General features: G+C 36.1%; 1 protein-coding gene across 4 annotated transcripts in view; it reads right to left on the reverse strand.

Moving 5' to 3' along the window:
• The window catches only part of LOC120635989, a 135,556-nt gene that overhangs the window by 21,216 nt on the left and 87,609 nt on the right, over positions 1-26,731 (reverse strand). For all 4 annotated transcript variants that reach the window (XM_039907211.1, XM_039907210.1, XM_039907209.1 and 1 more), the window contains exons 10-11: positions 22,645-22,787; positions 20,154-20,202 (exon numbers count right to left, since the gene is read on the reverse strand). In XM_039907211.1, coding sequence (XP_039763145.1) covers positions 20,154-20,202; positions 22,645-22,787 — 192 coding nt within the window. The remainder of the gene's footprint in view (positions 1-20,153; positions 20,203-22,644; positions 22,788-26,731) is intronic.

The following is a 26,731-nucleotide window of genomic DNA, read 5'->3' on the forward strand; positions in this document are numbered from 1 at the left end:
ATGTTGTATACAGATAAAAGAGGAGCTTTGTATCCATGCGTCTTTGTCATTATCATTACCGGGTTCACGAATATCGTTATATTGATTAACCGCCTGAACCTTGCCATACCTACTTAATTATATTATAATATAACTAGATGACCCAGTAGCAACTAAAGAACGCAGTTTATTGAAAGCAATCCAATGTTGTAAATCCCTACTAATATTATAAATGTCAATGTAAGTTTGTTTGTTACGCTTTCACGCAAAAACTGCTTAATCAATCCTCATGAAACTTTGTACACATATTCTTGGAAGTGTTAGAAGTAATATAGAAGAATACTTTTTATCCCGACATTAAGCTCGGTTTCTTTGGGAGAGGCGATGAAAGTGTTTGACGATTTTACACCATAACTCCGACAAATTATAACCGATTTAAATAATTGTTTTTGTGCTATAGGGATTAAAATATGTGTTTAATTTTGCCCAAATTTTGTGTAGATCTGATGAATGTGGTTGGAGATAGAGGACATAACTCCTCAGCGAACAGCAGCAAACCCCTCATTTAAGGCTTAGCGATACTGAATACTTTGATTTTTTTAGAACTACAACTAAATTGAATGCGACATCAAAAAACAAAATCAAACGTAGACGAATTTGCGGGAAACAGCTAGTATAATATAAAATTAGCAGTTTCGAATTTTTAGACTTTTAAGCGGTTCTTTTGGGATTCTCTAATTAGGTAAATAAATAGAATAAAAAAAGGAAATAAATATATTACGACAATACGCACATCTCTATCTAGCCCCAAAGTAAGTGTAGCTTGTGTTATGGGTACTAAGATAACTGATTAACAAATTTATGAATAATATAATAACTTATAATATACACACAAACAACACCCAGACACTGAAAAATATTCATGGATAATATACATAAGTAGGTACTTATAATATGCGGACAAACAGCATCCAGACAGCAGGGTCGCTACCCACTGCGCCAATCAGTCGTCAAAACAGGAAGGTTATTCAAGCAAACCAGAGGGGAAAAAAACCAACTGTTGAGACATTTTCGAGTTCCTATGTTCTTGCGAAGCAATTGCTAATTATATATATTCGAGACTCTATATACGAAAATAGTTAAAAGGTATTATTTACTTATAGTCCGGTCATTTTAGACATTTGAAATAAAGAAAATTCCGACAGAGCTAAATCTTCGTAGAGACCTTAGGTTTACCACAAGGAATAAAGTGTCAAAAGTCCCCATCAGTCCCATGTGAGCTTAGGGACTTATTCGGGGCCCAAGGTCAAAATTTTAGGTTTTTTGGATTTTTCTCGAAAACGGTAAGTTTTATCGAAAAAGTACCTCGGAGCAAAGTTGTAGATCTTAAAATTCTCTATAAAAATGGTTCCCATGATTTTTTCTCTAAGACCCACTATTTCCCAGATATTGCGCTTGTAAGAATCATGTTCTACATAGTATGCACACATATGCCACGTATATACATATTTAGGTCCTCAAGCAAGCAAAAATGCCTACTCGTGCCTCTTCTATGTATACATTATACTATTCTAAGAAAATTTACTCTAAAATGACCGCCGGTCCCTTACCGAATCCCCTCTACTTGAATAACATCTGGCCTTGAAAAACATCTGCCTATTCTTTTGTCCATGTGGTGTCGTTCACGTATACCTGCTTCTTTTAGTGTTGAACGAGCAGTTCGAGTGACTATACGTATTTATTACAAGCGTCTACTATTGAAGTTAGTGCTGATTAATATTTAACAAAATGTCACAATTTTGCTTTATTTGTAATTAACTTTTGACTGAAGTTGTGGTCAGTCGTGGAATGCCAACTTTAATCGATGCAAGCGTCGCGAGAAGTGATGAGTTTGCTGATTATTTAAGAAGCCAAAAATCCGTTACAATTCACGTGGATTGCAGAAAATCATACACCCGGAAAACTTCAATCTCTGCATCAAAAAGACAACGTGAGGAAGAACAGGCCAGTACTTCAAAAGTAAGTCCACCTCATACTAGAGCGCGAATAAGTGAATCCAGCTTTTGTTTTAAAAACAAATGCTTATTTTGTGGCGATGAAGCGGATGAAGAAGCAGAAAAGAAGAAAGTGAAGATTTATCGCCGAAAAATTCATAAAGTTTCTACACTTACATTCAAAGATTCCATTTTAAAATTAGCTAAAGATCGTTCTGATGATGTGTCAAAAGCTGTCTTTGCGCGTATTAATTTTCAGCATGATTTAGTTGCTGCTGACGCTAAATACCATGACAGTTGTTACAAATCCTTCCTGAGACCTAATACTGGCGGTAAAATTGGCCGTCCTCAAAGTGAGGCTATAAACTCTGCAATGGAGGAAATTTTCAATTTCATCGAAAGTAGCGATGACTGCCAGTTTTCGTTAGATGAACTGAAGAATGTTTGCCAAAATGTAGCTTTAGAAAACGGGATTATAAAAAAACGATTGAAATTAAAGTATGGTAGTAGAATTATTATTACAGAGAAGCCTGGAAAATTAACATTTATTTGTTTTGTAGACAATTACCAAGACATTTTAAGTCAAGCCTGGTCTGATAACAAAAACTTGAATGAAAAGGAAAAAAGGTGGAAAACTTTAAAAGCTGCGGCAGAAATTATTCGAGAAGATATTCAATCTTGTGTGTTTGATAATACTATGTACCCGCCACCGGGTAGAATGTTTGAAGATATAAATAACGATATTCCCGAATCATTATCTTTTTTTTTGGGACAAATCATTCTTAAAAATAAGCGTCATAATTTGGATCATTTAAAGTTAGTTTGCACAAATATTAGTCGTAGCATAATGACTGCTGTTCGGCCTAGATCCTTCAAGTCTAAATTACAGCTGGGTCTTTCAGTTTTTTTCCATCGGCGGTTTGGTTCAAAACGGCTTATACAAATTTTCTCATCGTTTGGTTTATGCGCATCTTACAGTGAAACAATGAAGTATGAAGCAGCAGCAGTTTTCAGTCGCCCACCTCACATTTTATCACCAGCCGAGTGCACTACCTCACAGGTGGTGTGGAAATGTGTGCATATTATGTAGACACCTTGATTCTTACAAGCGCAATATCTGGGAAATAGTGGGTCTTAGAGAAAAAATCATGGGAACCATTTTTATAGAGAATTTTAAGATCTACAACTTTGCTCCGAGGTACTCTTTCGATAAAACTTACCGTTTTCGAGAAAAATCCAAAAAACCTAAAATTTTGACCTTGGGCCCCGAATAAGTCCCTAAGCTCACATGGGACTGATGGGGACTTTTGACACTTTATTCCTTGTGGTAAACCTAAGGTCTCTACAAAGATTTGGCTCTGTCGGAATTTTCTTTATTTGATCACTATTTTTATGTCTAAAATGACCGGACTATTAGATTATACGTCATTTTGAAGGAAGCCTGTGACTAATTTCGATGTATTATAAATTCCGCTGATTAACTTTCACAGTTGGTCAGCATAATCACATTAAGGTGCACGGTTAGGGCCGCAAAAAAATATTAAAGCGAAAAATAAAGAGGATACATTAAAAGTCAACTTTCTTGTATCTTATGATACATGAGGCATAAATACAACCCATATAAATTATACAACGTGTAAATGAAAAACCGAAATAATAGTTCACAGGCTTTAGAGATACATTATGTACTGTCTCTGAGACTTATCTGTGCTGTAGGTGTTCGGTTACCTAATATTTTTTGAGTAAACCATTGCCGTAGTTTTTACTTATAGAAATTAGACTGACTGTAAAGTCAGCGATGGTACAATTTATGACCCAACAATAACTTACTGTAACAATATTTTTTATCTTTCACACATTAAACGAAAAAAAGGTTTGTTAATTTGAAGAAAACAGTACCATTATTTATCTAATAAAGTAAGTTAGATGCGTCGTGCATTAAATGTAGATCAAAATTGCCCTTTTATGCATATTAATAGAATGAATATCTTAAAGGGGCAGAGTGGCTTGCGGGCATGCATTGTAACATCGTAGTCTAATATATATAATATATTAATAATGGTATAAAAGACCTTCGCGCCATTTATTAAAGACAAGGGGTTCCATGTGACTACGTCGGCGTAAAAGTTATAATTTCCTTCCGCGTACAAACTTACTTCCGCTATCCACCAAATCAATCGCGTCGAATGTTTTTTCAAGAATTAGGCCTTAAAATGCATTAAAATATCTTGAATTTTTCTAATTTAATCTCTAATTAATTTATTTTTGTATTTGTCAACCTAAATACCAATATCCATCAATATAACACAATTCAAAATTTATTTATTTCAAGTAGATTTACACTATAAATTAATTTTGAAACGTCAAGGCTCTCTGTTTTTACCTATATCATATAAGCTTCATTTACGTTTATCTTCGGCAATTTAAAGTTACTCATAAGTTGGGCTATATTATAAAAAAGTTTAAAACCTAGCGGAGGGTATTAAAATCTTTAATGCTACTTCCAATTTTTATTTATTTATTTTATTTATGTTTACAGACGAGCGCTTGACTTCAATCACACCTGATGGTAAGCGATGGTGCAGCCTAAGGTGGAGCGCTCTTGCCTAGAAGATGCCTATTCACTCTTGATTTGAAGGTACTCATGTTGTAAGAACTGGGGAAAATGGAAGCTGGAAGAGCATTCCAGATCCTAGCGGTGCGAATCAGAAACGAAGATGCGAAGCGCTTCGTACGCGTCCGCGGTATATCGACCACGTAGGGATGCAGATCCTTACGATGCCTCGCGGTTCGATGGTAAAAAGGCGAAGGGGAAATAGATAAAATAGTTCTTGAGCACACTCTCCGATATAGGAATATAGGTTTACCAATATAATACCTTTAGGACACAATATTATTACATAACGAATACATCACAGGTTTTCCTCATTTCTAACATGGTCATAACCGGTTTCATTTGATATTTTCGATGAGCAGAACAAATATGTGTCAAGTTCAACAGTAGTCTGCCAGATGTTAGGTCGAATAAAATATTACAATATACGGATGTAATAAAACATCGACCCGTCCCGGCTTCGCACGGGTATAAATTAGAAAAACTAGTGAAGGTAAGTTAAAGCCTTTGATTTTAGAATTCCTATATTAACAATGTTTGCAGCTGTCGTTTCACTACACACTGCCAACACATTTTGTTTAGAAGTGGCACGCGGAATGAGTACAGCTGTCTGTATATGGTATTGTTTTTATTATTGAAATCAGAGAGATGGACAATTTTTAATAACTATCCCGACCAAATAATAAGTTAACTGAAAAATTAGGTGTGAAGTATAATAATATTAGTAGGTAATAAAGTTGGGAAATTGTTCGTTCTTGTCGGTCAGTTAGTTAAATAGTAAATTATTTTAATTATAAATACGATAGTGTCTGTTGTTTATTTATTTACATTCAATACTATTCGCATTGGTTCTAAGGCCATGACGTCACAGAGAGCCTCGTACGACGTAAGATTCAATGTAGGCAATACACACTCGAAGAGTCTATTATTATATTTAGTTGGCTCCCAATAGACGAACTCGCAGACATTCGGAAATCTAAACAACAAAGATTTGGTTCATATTATAAAAACCTGACCCGCCTGAATTTCTTAACCACCGCCACTACCGCTTGGATCGACTCGAGGTTAGTTAAAAACTCTATGTTGCCGAACAAAACACACATTTATCTGAACATAAATCATGCCACATCAGCTAATTTAAGCCAAATTAGTTTGTCTCCTAGCATACTCATATATACTACAATTTTATCGTCCATATTTTAATGCATGCGGGTTAAATCACGGTTAAGTTCTACTTGCTGTCATATAATTATTTATTGAGATGTTTCGTAACACAACATAGGTATAGGAGGTACGAAACGTTTGAAACGACGCAGTGGGAGGAAAAATTCGTCGAACCGCGCGTATAAACGGTGCGCAGACGCAGCGTGGGAGATGTAAACAAGCAACAAGCCGCCACCTTTTATTAGCCAGTCGGTGAGGAACGCTTTCCACGCTCGGCCGACCGCCTCGAACTCCTTGATGAGTTCGATAGAGTAGACGGAGTCTTCGTCGTCCTCGACGACGAGGGCAGGGTTGTCCGAGAAGTAGTGAAGGCGCAGCATGCGCGGAGCACGGGCGGCGCATCGCCCGCCGCCAGTCGGTGCGGCCAGCCGCGCCTCCCACGGCTCGCTGCTAATAATACCCGAGCCACAGCCGCGCGCTCGATCTACGCTCGGGTCCGTCGCCACTGACTCGACCGGGCGCGATGGCCGCTCGCCGTGCCCGCAGCGGCGCGCGCGCACTGCTACCGTTTGGCGATCCGCATCGGCCCACGCCCACCCCGCCGTACCGGGGAGACGCGACTACATCGTACCCGACACTCCTCTACACTCATGTGTACACTGTATATTTCACTACGCTAAATATAGTCTGCACCTGGTCCAATTATATCACGAACTCAGTGTCAGTAACTTAATCTATAACAATAATGAATATATGTGTTTATTGTTTAACCTACACATGTTTAAAGTAAAAAAGAACGATAATAGATGGTGGTAAGGACTTGGATCACCCTTGCGGGTGGCCCAAGTTCGATCCCCGGCACGAGCACAATTTTTTTTTATTCATTTGCTTTAAAAAAAATTGCCTTTGGTCATAAATCGGTAACTAATGTAGTATATGTGTATGTTCCTTCTAAGGGAATTATGTTACGTTTTCTATTGAGAACGTGCAGCCGCGCCCTCTGTGATTCTACAACCATTTATAGGCTATCCCATTGGTGGAGGCCTTTAGTCCAGCAATGGAATGCTTTAGACTATTGATTGACTGATAAAAATCTCGGTACTTCTAGAGGGATAAGAAATATCCTAAGTCCGTACCGAGGATACAAGTTATGTATGCTAATTTCATCAAGTAAGGTTCAGCAATTGAGCCAATTGAGTATAAAAAAAAAAAAAAATAGACACACATTCGCAATAAGTAGGTATAGATGACATCTACTGTATATAGTGTTAATTGTCGATAGCGCATCTGATGAAGTCTCAATGTATCTAGTTCTAAGCAAAGATAAAGAGAACATAAAAAGTCTAGGTATTCCTATAACTATAATCATAACAAACTCTATAAAGATTGTCTTTTCCCTCGTTAAGAGTTCACAAGTATGAAGAAACTCATTAGATTAATCGATTTTATTGTTCATTAGCGGCTTATCTACCGAGACTTCATTCGTGTATAATTTCTGATAATTAAAAAAAACTTGTCCGCTGCACTGGGTCTTAACTAGGCTAAGGAAGTTCGCGGTATATTATTTGTAACCAATAATCTAGCTTCACCAATTCGCACTGGGCCAACGTCATGGACTTCGGCGTTAACCCCTTCTCATTGTGGGAGGAGACCCGTGCCCTGTAGCAGGACGGTAATGGGTTGATATGATGATGACGATCTAGCAGGCGATTTAGATGCCTCTAAAAAAATATAGGAACTTCATTAGATTTTTTTAAACCATTTTCACCCACTTAGGAGCCGATTACTGGGAGAAAAATACGCCAAGGTCAATCCCACGAACCATCGTTTACTTAAAAAGTACACGAAAAATTCTAATCCGTTTCAAAAATGCTATCGGTCTAATAACAATCAATCATGTAAGCTTATTAAGATAAGCAGTTATTACGAAATCAAAGACAAAAACTTTACTACAAACAACTCCTTTTTTATGTATAGGCGTATATGTTAATTTATACCCACCGTGTTATGGGTTACGCATCAAAATTATGATTCAATTCGATTCCATTAAAACGGCCGCAAGTACATAAAGAACTAACAAACTCAATGTAATATTATAAAACAGCTATTGTAAAAATAAACAAACATTATACCTTCGGGATATGTCAGAGGTTTTTCTTGTAATATCGTGTTACGCATCCTTAAAAATCAACACTATACGTAATACAATAGGTAACTAACTAACTGAACATTCCACCGTATAATAAAGCTGACCAACAATGGACGAATTTATTTAGTGATGCGACTACCGAGAGCGATTGTTCTGTTTCGAGTGAATTGAATTTGAATTGAGCTATTGCTTTTGTTGATTTGAACACTGCGATGATTTTACCAAATATAAAATCTAATAAGCTTGATATTTATTTCTGAAATACAATTACATCCGAAAAAGGATTTTCGCCTCCCATACCGGTCGAGGGAGGGTATGATTAAAGAACGGTCTGGAAACGGCTATCCGCCGATGCTGAAACCTCGATATGATTTTTAATTAATCTATGCGACTGCAGTCACCGTCTAGTTAGTTCGACTGATGAATGATATAAGTTATACTTCTATGGCGTAATAAGATAAAAATATTTTCAAAAATGTCATCTTTCATCTTATTCACGTTTGTAGAAAAAACCACATTAACTATAGAAAGAAGGTTTTAATACGTTGAAAGTTTTATAAAAACGCATAATGCGTTACTACATATGCTAGTTACCTCATTATCGGACAACCAAGTTTCACTTAACATTAAAATTTGAGATTTGTGTACAATTGAATCAATTAAATCACCGCAATGAGCCCGCAGACTTTGCCAATTTAAAGTGTACACTGTCAAACCAACTAACTTCAAGGTGTCGGTTTTTGTGACGGTGTGCTCGCGAATCGTAAAAATTTACTCCCATCATTTTTCCCTAGCGCGCCAAAAGAAGTATAACTTCAAAAACTACAATCGGCCGCGTCAGACGCAGTTGCAGTTCTGCAATTTTGATACGCAATTCAAAAACCCTAAAAAAATACGTCTCTATAACTCAGATTAATAGAGTAGCGGTTGACCGCGGTTTCCTTTACATACGTACATAGATTATTGAATACATATTTTAAATATGAACTTTTATTTTCACATTAGAAACTTAAACTTCAATTTATTTGTATGGATGTTTAATTTAAAAAAAAACTCCCATAACATGATGCATTTTAGAAGTAGGTAAAAAATCGTTAAATGCATACTGTTTACTCCCACTTGCGCTGATTGCGTTTGATTTGTGCTCGTTCATTGAGAAGTTCCGTTCGCCATCTTCGGAGACCTTTATCACATCGAGCACGAGAGGCATTCAGATATAATAATATAAAAGTCTGTTTTTATTTATTTATATACTACTCGGACGACTGGCCGAATGATCTAGCGCATTTTAAATCACATAGGCGGCCGTTTCAAAAATGACTGTATAAAATTTGTATGAAAATCGAACTGAATATGAGTGTGTACAGACCTGTGTACTGACACTATGAAATTGTGTTCAATTTGAAAATAAATACGAATATATATACTAGAGACAATTTAAAGGAAACTTGAAATGCAAAATATGAGTAGACAAAGTTAAATAGACACTATTTTTTATCCCGCGAAGAGCCCAACTCTTTGCGTGATGGACCTATATATTTATATTATTTTTATTATATATTATTTTGTGTTATACCTATTTATAAAGGATCCAACGTCATTACGTTCTCAATCCAGTACTACATCAAGTACGAAAAAACCTTTTCTGCCAAAGTCAACAAAAAGAACCTTTCACTACGTGATGGCACAAAATGCCAAATTCTCCTGCGGATGCTGCACACGCGGCGTTCTTTGGCAGCGCAGCGGCTCAGCGACTTTGAAAATATGCGGCACGGCACAAAGGCAACCGTATCTAAGCGAATGGACTTTAAAGGTTATATAGATATATATATATATATATATATATAGGTACGATTTGACGTAGATCTGTCGTAGATAAGAAATTAGCATAGCTTAAAGGCATAGGAATTGTTAAAAAAAAATTGTTTGGGCGAATTATAAATTAGGTCTTTTCTGGAACATTAAAAAATACTTGTACTTATTTTTTACTTATAAATATTTAGGGGCTTTAAATGTCAGTTTTTTTTTTTATTATTTGTATTTTTGATCAACGTATTGGACATATAAATAAATCGCTCGTTTTATTAATATTACACATCCCTAGTCGAATGATAAATATACTTTATCGTATCTCAGACACAATCAGACTGTCAACAAAACATTTTACAACAGATAATAAAAAGGCCGGTCCGTTCACGACCGCGCATAGTCGCATATGTGTAATGATAACATCCAAGCTAAATGTGGGTTATTTCACTATTTACATAATTTTTAACGTAATTCCTAAAATAGCTATTTATGCAACAGTTACGTCATGACTTTACTTACGGTAGAATAAAAGATGTAGCCTGCGCACAGGATAATTAAATAAAAGGATACTAAAAAAAAGTAAAATCATTAATTTATAGATTATAAAGTATTTTGTATGAGCAATTAATTATTGACTTTTGACACTCCACGTATTGGATGTCTGTTGTGATAGCGATATTAACCTAGACATTTATGTTATAAATCAGTACACATAGATATAAATTACAAAAGTAATCACAAATGTACTGCGCAAAAAAAATTAAGTATATAAAATGGTTTTCATACGCAATAAAAAAAAAACGTTTTTATTAGTTATGGGGGTAGCTCAAACTCAACTCAAACCATGTATAAGGCGTATATGATATAGATGGCTGTAATGCTATAGGCTTTCTTTAAATTAAGAAGATTCTTACCGTGCTGTCATTTTCGTAATTAGAGCATTTCGATACTGAAGATATAAATATTTTAAGAAGAGGTACGTAACTATACGGAGGTAAAAGGAGTAAATAGTTACATCTTTGTTATCAATTCAATATGAGGCTGAGACTGAGCGAAACAGACTCGCGGAATGAGATTTCCGTACCTTGAAAGGAAATGCCATAATTATTCGTTTGTTAAATGAACAATTATAAGACCGCTACAAATTATATAATAGCCTTGGTTGGAAGCACAACAAGCTTGCCAACCCGTGGGTACAGGGTATATGGTCTTAAACCCTCTATCCTTTGACAGAGAAGGGTCCAATCCACTAGTGATTATGAAAATGTTCATTTCTTAATATAACTATCATTTGCGCCTTACCATCTTGGAATTTCCAAGATTATGATTTGATTTTTAAAATTTGTTTCTCAAGTATTCAGCACACACGAGTAACCCGACTTAAAATATAGACTCCATTTCTGGAAATCCTTGATTGCAACAGGGAGTTGAATTGATTAAGTAATTCGTTTTCGGATTTTTCTGCCGTGCCAAAAGACCTACCGCCGGAGCCAAATTTAAGATTGTCATATATCATTGTCAGTCTTTGTCAGCCGGAGAGAGATTCTCTATTTTACTTAAGTAGCAACTTAAAAGATTTTAATTCTCAACTTTATTTAACTTGCAATAGCATCAACTAACATCCACGTAACGTTTCTATATTCAATCTATCTGTAATCCGTTGACAAGTTGCTTAGCAAACTTGTTATTTAATAAAAAATGTATGCAATTCTATTAACAATAACAACGTTGCTAAGTATTAAATCTAAAGATTACAGATAGATTGAATATTGAAAATGGACGTGGATCACTTACGTCCATTTTCCACAATTATCATAAAACCTTATCAGAGCTATTAACAAAAAAACTGAGTAAACTAAGTTTTTTTTTTGAGATTTGCGCTTAAATATACAAACGCAGCTCAGTAATTTTCTTCAAAGCAACTTGTAGTCCTAATGAGAAATCACTAATCTTCATAAAGTACGTATCCGATGTGAGATGGAAAGACGAGAATATAGTTCCTTTCAATCTCACCTCGAACCTTATAAAGATAAATAGGACATAAAGGTCATTGCAATAACTTTCAGTAAGTAGATAGGTACTCGTATGTTTATTGCACATTACCAAAAGATGCGCAATTTGAGGCTACCGTTTTTAGGGTTCCGCACCAGAGTGGTGTCTAAAACGGCTGTCTAAAAATAAGCCTCCACTGTCTATCAATTTGTCGTGACAGCTCAAGTATGCGATGAGCTAACTTTATTCTTTATTATTTAAGGTTTATATTAAGAACAGTATGACCTACATATTTTAATTTGAAAGGATGAGTTCCGCAGATTCACACTATTGCTAGCTAGCTGTTCCCCGCAGTTTCCATCTCCTCCTTATTTAATAGGGTAGGTAGGTAAGATATATTTTTTTTTTTCATATTGTTATAAAGAGATATATACAGACAGATAAATAAGTATTATGGCGAGATTCATCATAGCATCAACCCATTATCGGCCCTCTACAGAGCAAGGGTCTCCTCACAATGAGAAGGGGTTAAGGCCGTACTCCTCCACGCTGGCTCGCACTTAGTGCGAATTGGTGGACTCAAGATTGATGGCAAGATTCAGCTACATAAAATAATTTGGATGGGTAAAATGTTTATTTTGTAAGGATTAATATTTTATGTCTAATACTGATGCTTGGAAATCACATTATCTTTGACATAAAATGCGTACCATCAAAGCAGAGCGATAAAGCCACTTGTGAGCGCTTTTTCTTAACAAATACGATTATTTTAGATTAAAATGTTATTATTACAAAAATAAAAGAGCCTATATTTCTTCTGGATAAACAAGCTTATTTCCCTTTATAATGATGAAATAATAATTAATATATATTCTTAATTTTTACAATTGTATCATTTACAAACAACAAACAAATGTATGCATTCATATTACCTACTAGAATAATAAATATCGTATCATCATCATCATCATCAACCAATGGACTTCCACTGCTGGACATAGGTCTTTTGTATGGAGTTCCACAATCCACGGTCCTGGGCCGCTTGCCTCCTGATAACCCGGCTGATGTCATCTGTCCATCTCGTTGGGGGCCGACCTATGCTGCGTTACCAGTGCGGGGTCGCCATTCCGGCACCTTAAGACCCCAACCTCCATCCGTTCTCGTGTGCCGCGCCCATTGCCACTTCAGCTTTGCGATTCGTTGAGCTATGTCGGAAACTCTTGTTCTTCTACGGATCTCCTCATGTCTGATTTGATCACGCAGAGATACTTCGAGCATAGCTCTCTCCATCGCCCGCTGAGTGACTCTGAGCCTTCTTATGAGGCCCATATTCAGCGAGCATGTTTCAGAAGCATACCTCATCACTTTGATGGACACTAATATCGTATGGTTTTACGGAATTATTGCAACCCGAGTCCGACTCGCACTTGGCCAATTTTTGTGGTTGATGTTCTTGATGACGACAGATAAACAGACCGAATCGAATATTTATGGCCTTCGAACCCCATATCGACTCTAATTAAAGCATTCAAATATGACAGTGTCGTTTACAGTGTGTGACGCGTGGGCAACGAGTGGGCCAATCAATACACTACGCCAAGAAAAAAAAGTTTCCCCATGTCACATAACTTAAAGCTCACATTTCAGACTTTAGCCGAATCGATTTCGAGTGTACATGTTGCGCTTCTATCGATATCGTTTGGAATATTGATAGGTGAAATTAAGGTTGCGTTTTACGGCAATTAAAGACGAAACTACACGGTAACGACAAACAATGAAATACCATGTAGTTATGAATAAACTTTGTTTGCAGTAAGCAATTGGAAACAGTGACAAGCGTGTAGGCATATTATGTTGTTACATTGTATTAATTATAAAACCACAATGACAGTAAATTGTTTTCAGCGAACTAATAATACATTTTACATCGCTATTATACATCCTCAATCACTACTTATCTGTGACAAACTGACTAAAATGTTTACTGTTTTAGTACGTATGGGCGTTTGGAGTTCTTCAGTTTGGATTTTTTTTTTATTCTTCTACAAGGCAGCCCTCGACTGCAATCTCACCTGACGGTGTGCATCTCAATCTCAAGTGATGATGCAGTCTAAAATGGTAGCAAACTAACCTGTTAGAGTATGGTAGTCATACCCCTAATAGGTTTTTACGCTAAATCGCTTAGCTGCACGTATTTGTCGGTAGGGTGGTAACTAGCCACGGCCAAGCCCCCCACCAGACCGGACCAGAGAAAATTCAGAAATTAGAATTTCCAAAATTTCCCTGCCGGGAATCGAAAACGGGACCTCCGCGATAAAGGCAAGGCCAAACAGCGGCGTCCTACCTTCATTCTTAGTTGCATTCGAGTATACATCCACAAGAGGACAAACAAAAAGCGCGCGTTCGAGCAGGATGATTGGTCACTCGCAACGCTACTAAGGATGACACGGCGATGTGGCCCTGACATTAGCAGACTATAGTTGTTTAAAAAGAAAGCTTATGGTATCATCTCTAATTAAAATATTAACCTAATTGATAGCCTGGTGGGCTGAGTTCGGTCGCCTGCCTCTTTTCTATCTTTTCAATGTGCGATTTAAACTTTGGCAATTTACGGTGATTTTCTACACCGTTGAAGCAAGTAACGGTGTAGAAAATCACCGTAGGGAAATCTGCATGCCTGACTGAGAATTCTCCATAGTGTTATCGAGGACCTGTGAAGTCTACCAAACCGCATTTGGCCAGCGTGGTGACCACGGAGACCCGTGCCCTGTATTGGGCCGGTAATGGGTTGACGATGAAGATTACTCTAACTGCAAAATTTAATGACCTGACTTGGAAAAATTTGAAACTAGTCTTTCAACACCCGAAGGATAGATATCCGAAATAAAAAGTAGTCTATGTTAGTCCCTGTATAATCTTCTATCAATGGATTTAGTCGTTCAAATTCGACAGAGACGTTTGTTTGGGTTATGGTATCCATCATAAAATCATCAGACGGACAATTCAATTTTATTTGTGTGTATGCAAAAATACCGAAATGTAATATATTTGTTACAACTTTTTCTTCCTCGAGATTTCTTACATAATAGAAAATAAAAACGAGTAAGTGTATGCCTATCTAAGATTCGAAGTCAACTTCAGAAACTTGTTCAAGAGACCAAGGTCTCGGTACTCTTCGCTGGAGAACAAATCTTTTACAATATAGACAAAAGGCGATATTATGCGGAGAATTTCACTTATCTACCACCAAGTGCAACCCAAAGACAATAAATACCTAAATGTATACCTAATAAAAATAACGTGCAACCGATACGTTTATTGTGCTGTGAGACTAAATAACGATGAATTTTTCGACGTGGACCTGTTTTTTAGCTCCTTAAAGAAAATTAAAACTGAATCTTTAAAAAAATACTTTTGATGTATCTTTTTCTTTAACTATATATTTATCTTGCTTCCTGTTCTTCATAATTATGTACCAACTCTTTTTCCCAACACTTATTGCCATACTGCTCTGCTCAATGCTTTTAAAATTTTCTACTATTGTAAATTAACTGCACTTTTTCGGCAATGTTTAGTCTATGTTATAGATTATTATTATGTGTATTAAGGTTTTTTTTTTGCAAAAGCAGTAATCACATAGAAGTTTTTGCCAAAAAAAAAAACGAAAAAAATAATAAACAAATTAATAAATAGCTAAATGCCGTGTGTTTGTTTATTTTCCAACCAATACACGGCTCCACTTTATATAGTTTGAAAGAAAAGTATTCCTGACGATAAACCAAAGATTTGAAAATACAGTACAATTCCAATTATTGCATAGTGCACAGTACACAAAGGATTCACCTAAGCAAAGCCACTGCGTCAGCAAAGGTACAGCTTGTAATAGTCACGAGTCAGTCATCAAAGGCTAGCTTCTATATCCATTTCCACCTTTGCTCTATACGGCACCTTAGTTAATCTTATTCAGGCTTTATTCAAAACCACCTTCGAGAGCTTCTGGCTATGTGCTTCTCTAAAACTTTCCAAAGACAAGGGTACGTGGAGTCGTGGTAATAGGTGGATAGATTGTCGTAAAATGTCAAAGACAATTCACGAGCGATATATAATGATTGGATTTGGATTCAACTTTTGGCTATAATATACGCAACGACTATAAACTAAGCCAATATTTTAAAAAACCGGCTCAAATAGTATTGGATTGGATTTGCACACCAAGGTGCAACATGAAACACCAAATGGTACTAGTGCGTTAAAGAAAAGGCATATAATACGTAACTTTAAAGGGGATCTTAATTTTTTTTATTTTTGTTATATAGCGGCAATGGAATTTTCACATTCAGTAATAATTTCAACTCAACCTATTAGGTATCATGAGAAACCCGCTGACAGTCTTACAGACAGATGGAAAGACAGCGGAAGCTTAGTAAACGGATCCCGATGGCAACGAACCCGTTACAAAATATATTACAAAATAATTTTTTTGAAACTATATGATAAAGCTTAGGAGTTTAGGTTTATCATAAACTCCTAAAGTTTAGCATATATTTAGTAGATGCTGGAGTAGCGCACTCCACACACACATGCACACACGCACACATCCCGAACCGGTGAACGCAGTGTGAGTCGGCCCCAACATGGTGGGCAGACGAAATCAAGCCGGGATCAAGGGATACGCTAGAAACAGGCGGCTCAGGATCGTAGATTTTGGGGACTCCCTACAAAAGACCAGTCCATGTCCAGCTGTGGACGTCAATCGGTTGAAATCATGATGGCGTCCGCTTAAACCAATCGCGATAAGCACCTAAATCATGTTCAGGATACGAATATGTACAAATATCTTTTGACATTGATAAGTTTTCCTATGAAACATGTGAGCAAAAGTGCATAGGTGCATTTTTACAAGCGCGCTACAACCTAGACCTCATCATGCATGATTGGTCGTTCGTACGTCAAGCGATAGCCAATTGGAAATCAAATATTATATATTATAATAATATAATTATTATATATTAATAGTTCTAAAACCCGTGCACTTTGCTATATCGTAATACTATATTAGTTAAACCATGTTTTCTATTAGGTACTTTAAATAAGTCCTCCAAAAGAAAACATTCTGGCAAATTTATTGTTTCGACATTTATTTTACTATACAGGGCTAAAATGCACGCGAGAGAAAGAACGTAGCAGTTCCCAAAAATAATTGGTATAAGATACTCGATGCGTTAAACTCAAAACTGAAATACATGGTTCCAAACGCTATTAGGAATCCCACAACAAACTTAGCCGGATGTTCTTTTTGCGACCATCTCACATTGTCACTTAAAACTATTTGAAGTACAACCTAGATGTTGGTGGAAATCTCCTTAGGGTTTAGCTAGTGTTCAGGGATTGGAAGTATTGATTGAATCTAGTGCTTTTATTTCCTTCAAACAGAAATACATGTAGGTACCCGTACTTGTACCTTACACGCCTGGAATTAAAGGGTTTTTGACGCAGCCTCTAAACATTTAAAACTTTGCGTTTCACTACTACTACTTAGATTTTCAGTTTTACTGCTAACTTGTATGGGAGGAAGTTTTTATCCATTTAATGCCACTTTGGTCAAAAACTCACCACTAGTATGTCGACTTGTTGGAAATAATAAATCGTTATAAGTTTGGAATTGTATCGTTCGATTTCAAATTTTTGACTCTGGTACTTCTTATAAGGTGTAAGGTATGGTCTCTGTCCCTTTCTTACACAAGGCAGGCCATTTTATTTATTTTTTTCTTACCAAAATATCAGGACTATTTAGTAACGAGTAGCAGCATATTTTATTACCTAGATGCCTACATAGACCTTTGGTGGGACCAAAGGATTTCTTAACTTGATAAATAAGTTTTGATCGTTTGCAAAAAAGCGTCATAACCTAGTTCAACATTGAAAAGAATTGCTGAAATCTAAGAAAAAATTGTACGATTACGATTAGATAGGTATAACAGATCTTAGAGATGATAATCAGAAACAAACATCGAAAAAGAATTAATCAGATAAAGAAGATCTGCAGACAACGTGTAAATGAAAACCGCTTTAGGCAGTCTAAAAGAGGCTTTAGAGGTACATTATTACCTCTAAAGCCTCTTTTATCTGTGAAACCGAAACGCTAATAGTTTTTAAGTAAACCACTGTCATAGTTTTTACTGTAAGAAATCAGTGAAGTGACTCCTGTCACTTTATTAGGTACGCATCGCGTAGCGTCAATAAGGTTGATATAAGTTTATTTATTAGAATGTTTTGAATTACTTTCTATGGAAAAGTAAATATGCTATGCTTATTTTATCTACAAAAACATTCCCAAGGAAAGTAGACGTCAGTTACGGGTCGGATGTTACAATAAAGCAATAACAACAAGTTACTCTCCAAGTTTGAAGAAGATATGTTGAGACTTCTGATCCCACTTCAGTAACGTGATGTACGGGCAAAAGTAAAATTTCTAGACAAAGTCTTGTTTACACGTCTTGACTTGGGCTCGTTATTACGAAATCGTTCAGCCGTTAAGGACTGGCTCATTTCTCAATCTCTCTTCAAAAACCTGTCGTTTGGTATAAATAGCCTTACTTTTAGTGGGATTCATATAACTCTCAACAAAGACCGCAGACATTTAAGTGAGGGTTGGATAATTAAAAAGCTATGGATTGTCACTACTTTCATCTTTTCACAACCAGGCTCAAGATTGTATAAGAGCTTCCGTTGCCGTCTCCTTTGTCGCGATCTTAAGACAGTTACAGAAGTTCTGCTGATTTCACGCGACAATGCTGAGTATATTTTTTTTATTTTAAAACGTATGACTACGTTATTGATACGAGCTGGCACTGATAAATGCAGCAGACAAACACTTGATACTGCATAAAAGGGATCGTTCTGTATTCATGTATAGGCTAACGTCCGCATTTTAGACGTTGAGAATCAATACCTTTCATAACTATAGACAAAAGGTATTGTATACATGACATCTACCTTATAGACAGAATATCAAAATCAAATGTATCATAAAAGTCGTATGTAGATTAAAATCGGATCCCGATTTGTTTAAGATTTTATTTTAACCGGCTTTGTATATGTTTTGTTTTATATTATAGGTCAACTAGACCCAGTAAACTTTGCACCAATTTAATTGATTTGATTGTAGCTATTCAATCCTAAAATTCATTTCTCTTAACCACCCCAATGTTGGGGGACACAATAATATATCAAACAAAATTAGAGTTCATGCCAATGTAAATGATTACCTGACACAACCTATATTTTGTTTTTAGTTAGTCTTTGTATAATGGGAGTTAGGGGTGAAGTTTAAAATTTAAGCACTGTTAATTCTATTTTATTTGTCATTTTATTTATCATATGCAAAATTAAAATCATGTCATATTTTTACAGGGTGTTTCCTCATAACATTATTTCGCAATTCGGTTACACGTTGTTTATAATCTGTCTGCTACCCAGCTCGGCATTCTGGTCTCAACTTATTACATTGCCAAAACTCTCCCGTCATCCCTAAATGCAGCGAGGAGCGATGATAGCCTAGATCTGCGGTGATAAAGCCTTGGCCTCCTATTCGGTATGCCCGAGTTCCATACTCCGGCACGCACTGATTTATGCACGTTATTATATTTAAATTCAAATGCAAAATTCAACCGGTCCCAGATGTCCGTAGTGTAAAACGTTCACAGGTGGAACAGCAACACAGGTCGGGTACCAACACAATACAAGTAGTTAGTTTAATATCGTAAATACTCGTTAACAAATATTTAATTAACAAATCGCAACGTCGGTAGACCGTCAATACGTTGTCGGAAGTGTATAAATATAACAGTGCCCGCTCAGTCACCGAGCGGATTTAAACACGAAAATAGCTAAAACGGTCACACTAAATTATCATTCAAACTAGTTGTAGCTGAACTGAGTACATTTAAATAACCTAATATACTCGTATGCACAAATGTATCCATCTTATATATTATTTAGAAAACGATTCTTGTGTATATATTTCATGAATTTTGGATTCTGCATGTATAAAATAAAGAATAAACTACAGACATTTTTAACAAAGTTTAACATACAGACTGAAATAATGAGATTCTCATAAGAGAAACTATTATAAATGAAATAAATTAAGTATAATTTTGCTGGATCTATTAAGTTTTCTTTGATTTCCTTATTTAGTCCCGCACCAAGCGACGTCTTGTCTCAAGATTTTATGAAGCGTCATTCTTCCATTATACCTTACACCTGTATAAACTATTTACACAGATTTACGTATCTTGTTCCATCAGCAATTTTTTTTCTATATACCTATCCATTGAACTACCTGTTTAATTTTAGCATTCCTTTTAAGTAGGATTATAAATGTGTTCTGATAAAAAGTAATTCTTGTAAATTAAATGATATAAATATAATTGAATTAGTACAAACTTACCTAAATCAGATAGGCTGACTTTTTCCAAAAACGGGTCAGCCACTGGCAACTGTAACAAATAAATAATATAGGTATAGAACAAAATGGCACAACTTAGCTTAGGTATCTAAATGAGTAACGAATCGAATTCCAATGAATAAAAGATTCCTGTAGTTCCTAGTGATGATAACTAGTAGGTATTCAAAATGCCATAACTGCATCGTTGGTCTAGTTTTCGGATCACGAAATCCTGGATTCCATTTAATCGTGCCTATGGGGATAAATGTTGTTAACATTTTATCTGTCAAAAAAATTAACAGTACTGGCCCGGAGTACGTTAGTTAGCGTAGACCAAGGCCGTGCCACGCAATACACACCAAGTGTCCAGTGTGAGATTTTCTACGTACGTTTACTTGTTCGATGGAGTGTAAGTTAACTTTGATTTATGTATCGAAATAAGATCGAGTATGGTATCAAAGGAGCGCCATCTAGTTAGAACACTGGGAAACCGTACTGTCAATCGAAGGCTCTTTCGATACCATACAAACCGTACTTAACTTTCACGCAATCGAATAAGTTAATAAGAAAATCTCACACTTGGCCCTCAGATCCTTTTATTGGGACCACGAATATGCACATAAATGGTATCGTTATTAGCAGGTAAAAGTGTTTGATCATTGTCTGTTTCATGCGCAAGCGGTCTATATTTTACAGGTGTGATATGTGGACTGACAAAAAGATTTAGTTGTTAATTATTATCGAGATATTGAGTAGAGCATTAATAATAAGGGCCTTACAAATAAACATGGTATAGCTCCAAATAGTCAAGTCGCACTTCAACGGAGAGCGCCTTTCAAATGTCAGAAAAAATCCAAAAACCCCACATCCCAACCCCACAACCCCAATCTTAAATCTCAACTTTAAAAACATCGTAATGATGCAGATGAACTACTGGAAAAAAATCTCACCAGTGAGATCACTCAACCCAACCGTGATAATCATCGTAATGAAACCGGCCCACTACAGGGCACTAGTCTTCTATCAGAATGCGAAGGGTTTAGGCCCTAGTCCAACTCCCGGCCAAGTGCGTACCTACTGGTCACCAACCTTGAGCACATTAAAAGCAACACTCAGGCATGCAGGTTTCCTCATGATGTTTTTCTTCACCATTTAAGCAAGTGATATTCCATTGCTTAAATTAAAAACGCACGGAACTCCGGAAAGTTAAAGGTACGTGCCTCTGCACGATCGAACGATCGAACTCGGTCTCCCGAATCGAAAGCCGAAGCCTCACCCTTGTTTATCGCCGTGTTAATGAACTTAGTTGATTTAATAAGTGATGAGTAAACAACCTATTTGGTGGATCCTCTTAATGACTTCGCACTGTAAGACTTCATAGTCATTGTTGCTGTCGTTGTCGTAATTGTACCTACGGGCGCACGCATAAATAGCTGTGCAACAATTTCGCAATCGACGAACTAGAAACAAGGAATGCCGATGGGGTGGCCGCCACCCCAAATTTGCATCTGAATGCGCCAGTTCTCTATGCAAGAACCAACACTGATTTTTCTACTTTTCTTAGTAAAATTCCCTCAGCAAATATTTTGACAGAAAATACCTACTCAATTTATAAACTACAAAGTGTCTTTTGATATTTTTTTAATCAAATAACGATTATATTTAAATACTTGAAAAATTGGTGTAAGTCATTAGAAAAAACGATTTTCAAGTACAAATGTACAAAATACTACTAAGGGGCCCATAGATAATGTCCCAAGTAAATAGACCCTATCAGAAGTGTACTGATTTATTAGATTAGATCGCATTACTGACCATGAACGTCGCGTTCTTGAATTTTATGACTAACCACTACGTATATAGGTATTAGGCACATTGTAACCGCGTTCAGTGCACTACAACTCCAATGTATATATGTCTGTACAATACATAAGTACAGTACGTTCTAAAATAAAAACATTATCCTAGAGCTATCCTAGTTAGTCGATAAGGTAAGATAAGGGTGCCTTTTGGAGTCTTATTAACAGTCTGCATTTTTTATATTCTTAACTTGTTGTGGTGTGCAATGAAGAGATATATTTTTTTTTAATTACGAAATTAAAGTTAGAACATACCTTCATATATTTCCCAAAATAAATATTTATATATATTAAGTATGTTTACCGCAAAGAGTTCTGAGACCCAAACTGCGAAAATCAAAAAGATTTTATTCATGGTTGACTAAAACATTATTTATATTTCGGAAGTGGATACCTAAGTATCCACTTCCGAAATATAAAATACTAAGTAATGACTAATCATTACTTAGTATTTTATATTAAAGCATTCCGTAGGAATAGGGAGCATGGCAGCTTTTTTACTAAATGTGTGTATGATCTTTACAAGTCATAGCCGTGACGATTGATAATCACTTGTAAACCTACTACATAGGGGTCCATTTAGCGATTCGCCGGGCACAGATGCATGATTCAAGGTTAAGCACGCAACCACTCACCCCTCTTGAATCTCGAAACAAAATGGCCGCGTGATGCGGATCGAGGAAAGCGTCAGAAGCGCGGTGTCGCGCTGTGGGCACATTGCCGAGCGAAGAACGACGCTTCTCTGCCTCTTGAGATGCTGCACGGCGCAAATGTGCACCTGTTAACAACGAAAATAAAAACACATTAGGTACATTTACAAGGTTTAAGAGCATTTTTTAAAGGGGAAACCACTTAACACGTGTTTAACTATTTTTAAGGGGAAAATATATGGGTTCGCGTCACTGATGACCTTGACATGCTCGTGACGTATTGCGATAGACTAGCGAAGCCTAGTATAGCGGCCTGTATCCATCTATCAACAGTATTAGTATATATTTAGGGTTTAAATATACCACACACAAGTACCTAAAAAATCAAGATTGTGGATCGCATCGCGCCCTTTGATTATTCATTCAAATTCGAAAATTATTTTTACATGTAGGCCCGTATCACATGCACTTATAAAGCGTTCATACACATAGGTTTATATAATTGTGAGGTGATGGTGATAATTAAAGCTATACAAATAATAAACGTGTAATAAAAACGGGGGTACACTTCTCCTATTCCCTGTTCCCGCAGGTGGCAGATGTAGACGCAGACAGAGATAGCAGGTGGAGACGTTAATTATACCCCTTGTCAGGGGATATAATCGGTTGATATAAAAATGATGTCTCCAGAAGGGCTAGCACAGGTAGGAGACAAAATTATATCGCCTCCATTTAGCTATGAATGCTAGCTTGTGCTGCCCGTCCTAGCCCTGCTGGTCTAAAAAGAGCCCACAACAAACAGTCGGGTAAAAAGTAAAATAACTAAGACCTACTGAAGTGATATATTATTTGTTTAATGAAAAATAACGGCATTTACCTAGATAAGAAACACTACCTGTTTCTGCCTATAACTTAGTTCATATAGCCATACAGTATAATTTCTAAAATCGGCATCTGTCATAAATATTAAGTCAGTGGTCGTAAAACATGAAATTATAATAATACAAATATGAAAATAATACGAACATATTCCACAGACAACATGTAGATTTGGCGTGACCTAGTTTTAGTTTTGTAATAAAAATTTAATTTTTAATCATTTACTTTCATGTTATTTACTAATTTTTTTTTATGCTGGAAAAACTTTCGTTGTGCTACAATAAAATGAAAAAAAAATTATGAGTAGGTTGAAACGCTCTTTCGAAGAGATGCTTCTTCGCTTGATCTCTTTTTAAATGGCACCGCACTTTGGATTTATTAATGTACTAGATTTGCACTGTGGCTTCGCCCGCGTATATAACGGGACGCAGCGTAGTGCTTGCCAACCTACCTATCCATTACGATAATTAAAAAAAAATTGGCAAGTATACCAATTACAAAACAAACCAATGGTATTAAGTACGTACAGATATTATATCAACATGTTATGACAAACGACTGAGTCTGGCAACAATATATCTGGTTTTGCTCTTGGAGCCTTAATCACCCACTATTTAAAACCTTCAATCACGTAAACATTGCCAATCGTAAATGCCCGTCCCGAGGACATACCTACTCCCGTTTTACCTTATTTGAAATAAATTGAATTTTCTATGAAAAATGACTGCATTTATAATTTGTGTCTTAACAGCACCACTACATACTCGTATTAGTCGATAGCGAATTGGTTACTAAGGTTGACCCGAACCAGTGAATTTGGCAATTTGTAAGATTATTTCGTATCGTCGTCATATAATTTCACTTACAAAGAAACATCATCATCATGGACATAGGTCTTTTGTAGGGAGTTCCACAATGCACGGCCCTGGGATTCTATTCCACAACGAATAGAATACAAAGAATAGTAATCCTTAAAGGAAGAATCGAAATCGTGTTGTTATTGGATTCGCATGCTAAAGGTTAACCAAGAAAATTTCAAACATTTTTTATTTAGTCCTAGCACTGTAGTCCTCATAAATGTGACAACATTTATGTATTCAGTATCGTCAAGCCATAATTGAGGAATTTGCTGCTGAGGAGCTTTGTCCTGCCAAGAGTAACGGAACCCGCGTGGCGACCACGTGACATTGGAATATCCATATTTATTAGGATTCCGCGACCACTCCTGTCTATTAGACCCGGGACTTTTGATAATTTTAGCTATCTCGTGTCCCGAGACTTGAAGTTGTGGAGAATTCCGAAATTCTTTTATATATATATATATACTAGCTGTGGCCCGCGACTTCGTCTGCGTTCGATTTTGTTTTTAAAGTATTCAGTATCGCTAAGCCTTAAATGAGTATAGTAGTATATATATATATATATATATATTTATAACATGTGACTGTCAATTAATTATAGACAAATAATTTGCAATAAAATAAAATTGCAACTATAATTAAAGATCTAAGCTATCCTATCTCTTAAGTTGGACCAGACTGCTCACGGTGTGCTAATTTAATTTAAAATCGGTTAAGTAGTTTAGGCGTCCATCGCGGACAAACATCGTGACAGGAGATTTATATATATTAAGATATACCATAGACAGTAAATACCCTTACCCTTCGTAGTGAAGGGGTATTTTAATTTTTAACGGCACGGGCACTCCCCGATCTCTTGAAATATTTGAAAAATCATTTAAAGAATTTAAGCAAATTTAAGGCTATATGGTATATAAAGTTTTGAAATTCCAAATAAAAAGGAATTAAATTATAAGAGATGGAAGTATTTTTATTAGTACGAACTAATTTATGGAACTAACAATTGGATTTGAATAATCTAATTGGCATTCGATACCCTAATTCTAGGGTGTTAACTAAATAGGTAAACTAGGTAGGTAACTATTTAAAATCACACTAATGTCATCATCAAAGGTATACACGGGCGGGCGACGCAATGCGGTGGGACGGGCTTTATTGTGTAGAATAGCGGAAGAAAGTTTGTATTATAAACCGCTTTAATTATTAATCATAAGTAAACAGCTGTAATGTGAAATTCTTATGGGCACACCGAACTTCACTTTGCTCACGAGGAGTGATTCACTATTGGATAGGGGCCTATGTGCCATGATAACAGTCGCACTTATTAACAAGAATAATTGAATAAAACCTTAATTGGGTTAGCTTCTCTCTTTTAACTAATTAAATCAACCAACGTATTAACTTGTTACACCGACTTCGTAAACTATGAAACATGTACATTTCGGCGACACTTCCCCATTATGTAACATAGCACCAGGAAAACCTTATTACATCAACGGACTAGCATAAAACCACATTCGACACCTTTTGCTGACATAAGACATATCGCATATACCTAATAAGTATTTACATAGACATTAAACATTTCGGTTATCATAACATTGGATTTGTAGATACACGTTTCTTTTACAACAGAACTCTATTAAATTATAGTTTTATCAAATGTAACATAGCGATACGATAGTTCTTTGAATAACATGCTGATATGCATAACGTCGTTAATATTGCCTTAGGTACGTTGTAACTATTTTTGTGAAATAAACACTCTTTATGAAACAGAATCATATAAAAGTACCGTATAAGTGATTGAGTGGAAAAAAAATTACGTCATAAATACGAGAAGACAGCATATTATATACATTTAAAACCCCCGACTTTCAACCTAGTGAACGTTTTTAGACTATTCATGCCTTTTCAATTGTTATACATGAATAATCAGTCATTTTGTGACGGCAGCCATCATGGAGCTATTTAATTAATGAAAGAAATATAGCTAAGAACACAAGCGACTGATTCTAGACTTTCAAACAAAAAAAAAATCGAAATAGTTTCATGCGTTCAGGAAATACGATGGCACAGACAGACGCACACACAAAACACGTCAAACTTATGCCTATGCCCCGTCGTTTTCGCGTCAGGGGCCAAAATTAGTTCTATACAACAGTTGATTAACAAAAAGTAGATATAAACAGTCGACTAACTAGAAACGGACATAAATTAGTGATATCTGCATATCGTCTGGGAAAAGTACAGAAATCCTTTGTGGGGATGGGTATATGCTTTTATAACATGATACCGAAGGTAATATTAGATCTACCTTAACCTAAGTTTAA

Source organism: Pararge aegeria, chromosome Z (genome assembly GCF_905163445.1).
Source record: "Pararge aegeria chromosome Z, ilParAegt1.1, whole genome shotgun sequence".
NCBI classification, from domain to species: Eukaryota; Metazoa; Arthropoda; class Insecta; order Lepidoptera; family Nymphalidae; genus Pararge; species Pararge aegeria.